Source organism: Manis pentadactyla, chromosome 12, assembly GCF_030020395.1.
Source record: "Manis pentadactyla isolate mManPen7 chromosome 12, mManPen7.hap1, whole genome shotgun sequence".
NCBI lineage: Eukaryota > Metazoa > Chordata > Mammalia > Pholidota > Manidae > Manis > Manis pentadactyla.
The window spans coordinates 109,028,025-109,037,440 of record NC_080030.1 but is presented as its reverse complement, the minus strand read 5'-3'; the positions used below and the strand labels follow the sequence as shown (position 1 = coordinate 109,037,440).

Here is a 9,416-nt window from a genome sequence, read left to right as displayed (position 1 = left end):
ATTTCACAATCTGAAGTTTTTAAACTTTATGAATCACCCAGTCACTGTTTCTCAGACTGGGGAACCCTGGCCGTTTTTCTCGAGTGTCAACTTCACTCAAAAGACATGGAAAGAGGTTGAACTTTTCCTAATTTTAAAAGGTTCTGTTGAATATATTCACAAGCAAAATCAGAATACTTTTAAAGGTAAAATATACAACTTCAGAGAAACTACAGGTTGACGTTTTGGGCTGTATGCCCTCATACCATGTCCCGTGAGGAGCATTTCAGTAGTGACATCTGTGAAGCAACGGCCCAAGGGACCGATTTCTCAAAGTAGCCAGGTCCTTACTGACAGGAAATACAAATAAAACTTAAGGTCTTGACTCATTCTCTTGCGTTCTATCTTCAAAAATAAAGTAATTCTCTGGTCATATGTAGTCCTGTCTACTGACCAGAAGAATGTCAAGGCAGGAACTGGCCTGGTTTTGGGGGGCACTGTTTAATGGTTAGAGGACAGCTGTGGCCAGAGAAGACCGCCGGCTCACAGCTGAATGTGCGCCACATGCCCCAGAAACAGCGGGACATCACCCGGAAGGTCAGAACCGACCCGCGGAAAATGACACGACGGTGACTGTGTGCGGCTCCCCTTCCTCCAGTCACGTGGTCACGTCGTCCCCACTCCCTGTCTCCTGTCTGTGGGCAGGTTGGCGTATGCGGTACCTTTCTGAGTTACCTGCCAGTAATTACACCCCCCTTTAGAATCCCAGATCCACTAGGGACGCCTTTGCGACTCCAAAGGGGTCCCCTCGCTCCATCCTGGGGGTAAACCCAAACTGCCTGCTGACAGCACCTACTTGTCAAACAGAAGTCAAGGGTCATTCTCTGTACAAACATCATCTGTGAAGAATAAAACAAAGCTGGCAATGAAATTATATGAGCCAAATTTCCAAAACTTTTTTTTTAAACAATGGGCTAATCTCACAAGGCCATGTAAGAAATCATAATTTGTAAATCGAGTTGTCACTCAAACACATTTAATAATTAAATATAGTTAAATAGGATATGGGATCAAAAATGATCCTAGATGTTTAAGGATTAATCTCACTAATCCCACAGCTTGATGAGCCCGTCCCAGCCGCACGTGATGACTTTGGACGTCTCGTGAGGGTGCCACACTGCGCCCACGCACACTTTATCGTGGGCTTTGAACCGGCTGTAGAGCTTGGTGGTCTTCCAGTCCCAGATGTTTAATTTTCCATTTCCATCCCCTGAAATCACATAGCTACACGGGAAAGAAAAATGAACTCAAATTATTCAAACACCTTAAACTAGTAGAGTGGATACAGCACAGAGAACGGAAACATAAAAAAGGCAATGTGAGCGTCCCACCCTCGGAGCGAGGCTGAGCATAAAGCAGTCTATACACATCTACGGAGAAGGCCCCCTGCGCTACCAACCCAAGTAAAAAATCACCTTCAACTTAGAAAACAGGGAGACCCAGGTCCACAACGAATGCCGTATCACAATCACTCTCCAGACGGTCAGAGCAGTATAGGGGGACCAGCGTCAGACAGAGCCAGCGAACATATTGGGACCCATCCTGCTGTAGTAGACTCGGCCACTTGAGAATCACTTTCTGGCTCCAGGGTCTTTTGAATACGTCTAAGCCTGACTCAGAAGTAGGAGCCTCATCTCTTTTTCCTTCCTAATTACAACCCCTAAGTAGAATCCGTGCCTCATATCGAAATTACCAAGTATCATAATTCTTCCAAGTGGTAAAGATACCTCAAGACAAATGCTGGGCATAGAAGCCACAGGGCATAAATCTGCAAAAAAGTAAGAAGCTAACCTTTTCAAACAATATTGCTTCTCTCTCACTTGCCAACTTTACATTTCCCTGTATGGCCCCGGAAGATGACTGGTTAGCCAGAGACGGGTAAGATTCCTCAAGAGAGGAACAACTTAAGACAGGCACAGTCGCAGGGGGGCCATCAGGTGAGAAATTGGGGATCAACAGAGGTGAGGCTTAGAACCTCACCCCCCGTTTTGAGAGAAATCTTCTGCATCCGTGGATGTTTTGTTGCCCTTGTCTAGCTTGGATTAACACATAGTCTACAGGCACACACCTGATCATCTACATTTGCTCTCTTACAACACTAAACTATGTTTTCTACCTTTATCTTGTATCTACCTACCACTTCAGCATTTTATTAAAAATAATAATAAGGGAGAAATGTGGGGTTCACATATAAATCAAGTATAAAAATCAAACGAATAATCATATCTGACTTGTTTATAGTTCATGATGCATGATCAAAACCGAAGGTTTCTGTGATGACTGCCCTTGCACTGTTCACCGTGTAAGAACTTACTCACTATGTAAGAATTTGTTCTCCATGTAAGAACTTGTTCGTTATGCTTCAGAGGATTGGAGACTGATGAGAATTAGGCTTGGGGTGGATTAATGATTGTGCATTGAGTCCCCTATACAGAATTTTATTGTTGTTAACAACCATTTGATCAATAAATATGAGCGATGCCCTCTCAAAAAAAAAAAAAAAAAAGTAGGAGCCTGAGGCCCAATTATCAAGCGAAACACACCTGGTCACAGGGATTTCTGAATCACCTGCACCCATACAGTCTAGCTAAGAACGGGGGAATGAACGCAGAGCTTCACTCACAAAAAGGCTCCAGGTCTCACAGACCTAGTGTTGCCCAGAAATGCTCTGCACCTGGATTTGGGGCCTCAGCTTGGGAAGCTGTAGTGAAGCCACGAACTTCAACAGCGTGGCACAGAAGGTGGTCACTCAGTCACACAAGACGGGGACCACAGCCCTCCCGGCCTGCTTGTTAGAGAAGCAGAGGAGAAACAGGGCCCTGACTACACAGACAGGGACTCACCATGTGTTAAAGGCCACAGAAGGAGAGCTACCGAGGAGCTCAGAAAGCAAGTGTAGTTTTCATGACTTGTCCTGCCTTTTTACCTGGCATTTTGACGATCTGCATAGTTCTCATACGATCATTGCACACAGGAAAGTGACTTTAAAAGTGGTGTGATTTGCATAGCAGTTTATGTCATCACGTTTGACGATGAAAATACATGAGAATCAAACTTACCTCATGTCTGGGGAGAAGTCCACCTGACAAGCATAGCCTGCTACCATATGGCCCTTAAAAATTTTTTTCTTATTTAATCTAAATCTGTTTTGTGCTCCAAAAATCAAGATTTGATTGTCCATTGATTGGCATGCTAGCCATTTCCCTGTAAATTCAATAAGTAAGATATTTTAGAGAAAGGCTGAAAAGCTTAAAAGACCTTTTATTTCAAATACATTCTTTTGTTCTCAACTACTATATAATAAAAGGAAAATGAACTCAACATACCACCTGTAAAGTGTTACAAATTTGTCACTGGCAAGAGGCATTTACATATAAAGTAACGGATTTTTCTCATACAATCCTATACCATCGAGCACTCTCCATATAAAAGCTATTTTTATTTAAGGATAATAAGAAATTCTGAGTTCAGAGTTAATAGACCTAAACTAAAATTTTATGAAATGCAATTGGAAGAGATGCACCTATGTTAATTATGGAAAAAGGAAAGATTGACTCTAGTTGAGAAAACCTAGGATTATTCAGAAAAAAAGATATGATTAAAAAAAGATAGTAACTGTTTTTGAAAGGCCGCAGCGCCTCTATCTATCCGGGATTGCCCGGAGCCCTGGCACCCTCACTGCAGCGTCTTCCCTTCCCACACCCGACGAACCGCAGACCCTGTGAGCTGAGCGAATGGCCCTACCGGTGCCCACAGGCCGTGCGGCTCAACGGCCGTGCTCAGCAGAGGCACGCTGCTTGTGACGCGTGGTTTGAGGTACACTCCCCGAGCTGCAGATGCACAGGGACGCGTGACAGAGTACACACTATGGTGACTACCAAACCAGGACGCAGTGAGGGTGCTCTTCTTGACAAGGTGCATCACGGTTCGCCTGTGGCAGATGCCGCCACAGAAGAGCCAACTCTGTCCCTTCCGTGCTCCACACTCCCAGGAGCTGTGTACAGAGCTGCCACACACCAGACCCTCCACCGCAACCCTCAAGTGGAGCTGTGCCTATGTGCACAGGCTGCTGTCAGTGTCTGCAGCACAAACTACCTTGTGCTTACAAGGCAAGCGTTACTGCACAGAAAACAGCTTTAAATAGAGCTTTCTTATTTTTGTCTGAGAAAATCCTGTGCCGTGCACTGGTGAGGTGTGCTCAGTATGGTGAGCCGGATCGAGATTTCCCATCCCCTGAAAGGAGTTCATAGGAAATCACTAAATGACTTGTTGAACATGTTCTGTTGGAAGGAGAATTATTAAAACAAAACCAGTTCTCAGATGGAAGTAGATTCTTAGCTAACGTTAGCTGCAAATCAGTTTCTTTTTTTACTTTTTTAAAAAGCAAGAGAAAGGGTGTTGTGACACAAATAGGAAAACCAGTGGTTATTTCTAACGCTGGGAAGGTTGCCTTATACAAGCGTGGGACTGCGAGACCCCCCGGAGGGAAACGGCCGGAGCTCCTCTGGGCACAGAACTCGCCCCGGGTGGCAGAGGCGCATCTGAGACACTGTCCGTCCACCAACTCACCGTTTGGAGACAAGGTCACTGCAGGCATCGAGTGCATGCTGGGCTCCGCTATGTACTTGAAATCCACAGGGATATCCCTGAAAACGAGACCATGCATCAGAAGGAGCAAGTCTGAAGAGCACCTTCAGAGGAATTACCTCTGAAACAAGAGATACTCCTGACATTCTGAACTTAAATCTTTCACAGGACTTCCTGGAGGAGGGAGACCAGAGCGGCATCCCACTCCTTATTATAAATCCTTTGCTTCAAAAGAAACTTCCTGACGATTGTCAGTGTCACTGCTTTGGGTTTCTAACTCTATTTAAACTTTGGCATTTATGTTAAAAAAAAGTCCTGTTACTAGAAGTTCTTTAACAGTGAACTCATCTGACTACGCACCGAGGTAGGCGGACGATGTCCGAGGCAAGCTCCCGGGGAGTGCCCCCTTTCTACCTGCTAGGCCGCCCTGGCTTGTCAGTCTGCAGTAGGGTCTGAAGAGCCCCCAGCGGCACCAGTGGGTGCTGGTGAGGCTGCGGGATCCGCGGGCAGGGGCGGCCTGTCAGGCACTGAGAGGACGACGGGCGGGGGAGAGTAAGCGCTGCGTACCTGGGCACCTTTTATTTTTTGTTTATGTGCGAAGTATTCCAGATGTGTATGGTGTGGAAGAAAAAGCACTTAAAAAACTCTCAAGTGAATGATACAAAGGATAAAACAAAAACAACAAAAACCTGCAACTGGTCACCTAAATCTAGATCCGTCAAAAGTTCTAAGTGCCTTCTCATTTTTAATATTCTCTGTGATAAAAAAATTCTTTAGTAATTCTGAAGGATTTCGGGCCTGTGGTATTTCGTGAGAGGACAGAAGTATTTTTTACAGGGTGATGGGTGGGAAATATAACCTGATGAATAACATAATATAATGCAGCACTTTCAATTTCAAACTATGGTTCAAGTTCCAAGACTTTGAATAACTGGAAAATAGTAACAGCAATAATAGTAACAACTCCAATAATAATGTGCTTTTAAGTAGAGATTTTTCTCTATCCATCTTATGAATCCATGCATTTTAAAAAACTACCAGGGTCTTGGTCAGAGGAAAACATTTTCAGGAACAACCTGGGGACAGTATCATTTATTAAATTCCCAGCCCTAGCCACCTCCACAGTACCGATGAGGCTGACATTCAGAATGACCCAAATGTACTGAAAAGAGCCTCAATCTGAAAAAGGTTCAACATTTTCTTCCTCCTCGTAATTATTATTAGTGGCTAATAATTTTACAACATGGATTAAAATCTAAGAGCATTTGCTAAATTAAATTAACCATAGTCCAGGGGCACATCAGTCAATGTTTTACTGCAAGGAAAACAAAAAGATTTAAACAGATCCCTTCTTTGCAGAATTCCTGGCATAGTGAGTCTGGAACAGAAACGAGTCCGAACACTTTGTGAAATTCACTACTGCTCGGAAAAACGTCTGCTAGGCATCGCTGATAAATGGCAACAGTATTTTCTAATTACAAATTGTAATTCAATATAATAAGCTAGTAACTATATCTTACAAATAATTTTCATTCGGGAATTAAAAAATCATTGGCAAAACAAACAAAAGCCTGTAAGATTTAAAGATAAAATGTAAACGGTAGTGTCAACCTGTAAAAATAAATAAATACTTTTGGGAGAAAGCATGTCTATGACATCTCATGAATTTAGCCGACAGAATGCCCCAGACCTCTCAGGACCTAACTGGATTCTTATTCTCCTCTAAAACTGCCTTAGTTTGCCCAGCTTCCTTCGGTGTGTGTCCTCTCTCTGGGCAGGCACAGGGCACAGAGGAGGGCCAAGGCCCTGCTGGGAGGCCCCGGGGGCGACGACCCTCCTCCTGCTGGGGTGGCCTCCATGGGGTGCGCAGGGCCTCCCCCCCCTCCCAGGCAAGCTGCCAGGATCACGAGAACTGCTTTCAAGGATGGCGGGAGGCGGCGGGGGCCCGCCCAGGGGGCCTGAGATGTTCTGCCTCCTACTCGTCTTTGCAGCAAGACCCCGCCTCCCAGTCATTGCTTTCGGACAATCAAACTGGCTACAAGTTGTCTTCTCTCCCCACCAGACTCTTCTTTCACAGGACAAGGCACCCATGTGACTAAGAGCTCAAGCTCCGGATGTTCCATGTAAGCCTGTTGGTACCCACATAGCAAAAACCTGTGGCACATACAGAGAGAGAAAGATAGAAACCGAAGCATGTACAACCTTTCTTAGTCTCCTCACCTACAAAATGGGAGGGTAAACATGCCTGTCTCGAAAGCCTGCTTTTGCACATTAAATTGAGATAGTTCATGTAAGATGCTGAGCACGCCCCGCACACAGAGCAAGCTCCATAAACGCAGCATCATTAATGACTATGACAATCATGACCTCCTGAGACATTGAGTGTGTGCTACGTGCAGGGCGCTGTACGGGTGCTGAGGACAGAGGGAGAGCCCAACCCTCAGTTCCTTCTCCTAAGTTTAGGAGCCTGCCAGGAAGAGGGGCACTAAGAAGCTGAGGGCCTCACGTGAGGGCTGCTGGGGAGGCGCCAATGGCAGGCGAGGAGCGATCTGAAGGGTAAAGGGTGCCGTCATTTACAACGAGACAGCACCGTGGCTCTTAAGAGTATTTCTTAGGCTCTGAAATGGAAAAACAACAACCATGCTAACATCACCCCTTAATTTAATCAAAATATTTTGCAGACCGATGCTCTAATTTAGAAAACACACATGATTTTCTTAAAGCCCTGTAACTGATGCATAATTTACGTTTCTTTTATTCCACATTTTAAAATGGAGCTGGAATATCGTAAGATAGAAACATCCAAAAATTGAAGTATAATCAATCTGTCAAACATATGTAAATAAAACAAGTATATGTGTATTTATTTTCTAGAGTATTATGCAAATGGTCTAAGGGGGCTCACGTAAAATTTGGTGCCCATATCAGATTCTCTGCGTGTAACAATTCTGAGGTAAGAAAGACCTTAGTTATAAGATGGTTTCAAATCATAGTCTTTCGGGATGACATTAAGACTACATATAAGGTATAGGCAACTCTGTTAATTGGGGGCAACTTAAAGGGATGACGTGCTAAGTGTGGGAGAAACTGTGGTTAAGTCACCCAAATCTTCAATGGCCCACGTTTCCTGACCATGGTCAGGGACCTGCTCGGCTCCCCAAAGGGGCTCAAATGCAGGAGGAAACTACTGGCCGCAGCTCAAGGCTCCCCTCTCAGGACGGCTTCAGGGGCGGGGGACACGCTCTCCTGGACAGGCCGCAGCTGCAGCTGAGCTCAGCCTCAGAAATGCCTGTAAGAACAGGCTGCACTCCAGCCAAACACTCATTTTAACCAAAACATTATTATGCATTTCTTTGCGGATAAATTATAAAATATAATCTATGGCAATGAGGTGAAACTAGCACTAGTATTTCTTGACTTATAAAAGTGTTTTTTTTTCTCTCTGTGAAAACAAGATTAGCCAACATATTCTAATTATATTTGTTTTCTACCACTATGGGCTACGAATGGCAGGCTACAAGGGTGATGACATGGGGTGGTTTTCAGTATTAAATAATCATAATGTAGACATTTAAAAAGTTAAGAGATTTTTCAGTTTTCTTTGGGTTGGTTCCGAGTCCGGGATTGAATACTCAATCCTGAGGGTGACCGATATAGTCTGTACATTTGTGCCTCCTGCTTCTCAACAGTGACTTTTAAAAGATGAGCAAAAAATATAATAAAAGAATGCAAGACAGCACGATATAAACTTTTCACCATGGAAGACAAATAACTCAACAAGCATGTCCTTTAGAAAGACTGTCCAAAGCCCAAGAAAGGCAGCATGTTTAAATTTTTATTCCCATATTCTGGGCACTTGAAGAGTTAAAACAGTTCAGTGGGCAAATCAGACATCAGAGATGCGAGAATATTCCAGTGGCCACATACGATCAGGCTTCTTTCAATGGCTTGCTTTATATAAACCAGACTTTCTGCTGACAGAAACTCACCATTCCCACACTCGGAGGCTCTTATCATCAGACGTGCTCACGAACCTCCTGTTCTCATCCACGAAGACGATGGTGTTGACAGCCCCCAAATGCCGGTCATATTCCTGCACGATTTCTCCACTTCGGATGTCCCACTGTTCATCAAACAAGAGAAAAGGTAAAGATAGAAATGGAGCAGTTTATGCAAACAAAGGTCATAATCACAGGAGGTGGAGAAGCACGAGATCCCCAACATCATGTTTTTATGAATTTACTGCTTTCCACTAAGAATAGACCACCAACAGTCCCTAAGAGCAGCAACATCAGAGACATCATTGCTTATTCCATTCTGATGCAACCAGGCCACCGTAATTCCACTGGACTTCCCTGAAAAGCCTTACCTGCACTATCTTCTTGTCAGACATCCCAGCCACAAAGAGATTTTGCTTATCTTCATCGGGATTGAACTTGACACAGTAAGGCACTTTTCGGTTTGTAAATCTGGATACACATTGTCCTAGAACCAGACACCCAAGTTAAAGTAGGTGAAATGAATCTGACCACTTAAAGACGACCCTGGGATTAAGATCTAGAGGTCATCTGTTAGTAAATTTTGAGGAAGGAAAGCCTGCTTATTTTTTACCGTTGACGCTATTGTCTCTTTTCACATATTTTTAGTGATTTATAATGAAAGCTTTTTCAGAAGTAAGTCTGTGTCATCAGCTGCAGAACAGATAAAGCTCTCCAGGTGATTAGGACACTCAGCCAGGGAAGAGAACCACTGTTCAAGAGGTGAAGAGCTCGGCTCTGGCATTACGGAGA

General features: G+C 44.1%; 1 protein-coding gene across 2 annotated transcripts in view; it reads right to left on the bottom strand.

Annotated features, from left to right (window-relative positions):
* Window positions 1–993: 993 nt before the first annotated feature.
* Window positions 994–9,416, bottom strand: part of CDC40 (cell division cycle 40) — a 29,717-nt gene continuing 21,294 nt past the window's right edge. The window contains exons 11-15 of one of the 2 annotated variants that reach the window (XM_036902961.2): window positions 8,996–9,111; window positions 8,616–8,749; window positions 4,609–4,685; window positions 3,099–3,243; window positions 994–1,263 (exon numbers count right to left, since the gene is read on the bottom strand). In XM_036902961.2, the coding sequence (XP_036758856.1) occupies window positions 1,086–1,263; window positions 3,099–3,243; window positions 4,609–4,685; window positions 8,616–8,749; window positions 8,996–9,111 (650 nt within the window). In that variant the 3' untranslated portion in view covers window positions 994–1,085. The remainder of the gene's footprint in view (window positions 1,264–3,098; window positions 3,244–4,608; window positions 4,686–8,615; window positions 8,750–8,995; window positions 9,112–9,416) is intronic. The other variant, XM_036902962.2, reaches the window with a different exon arrangement.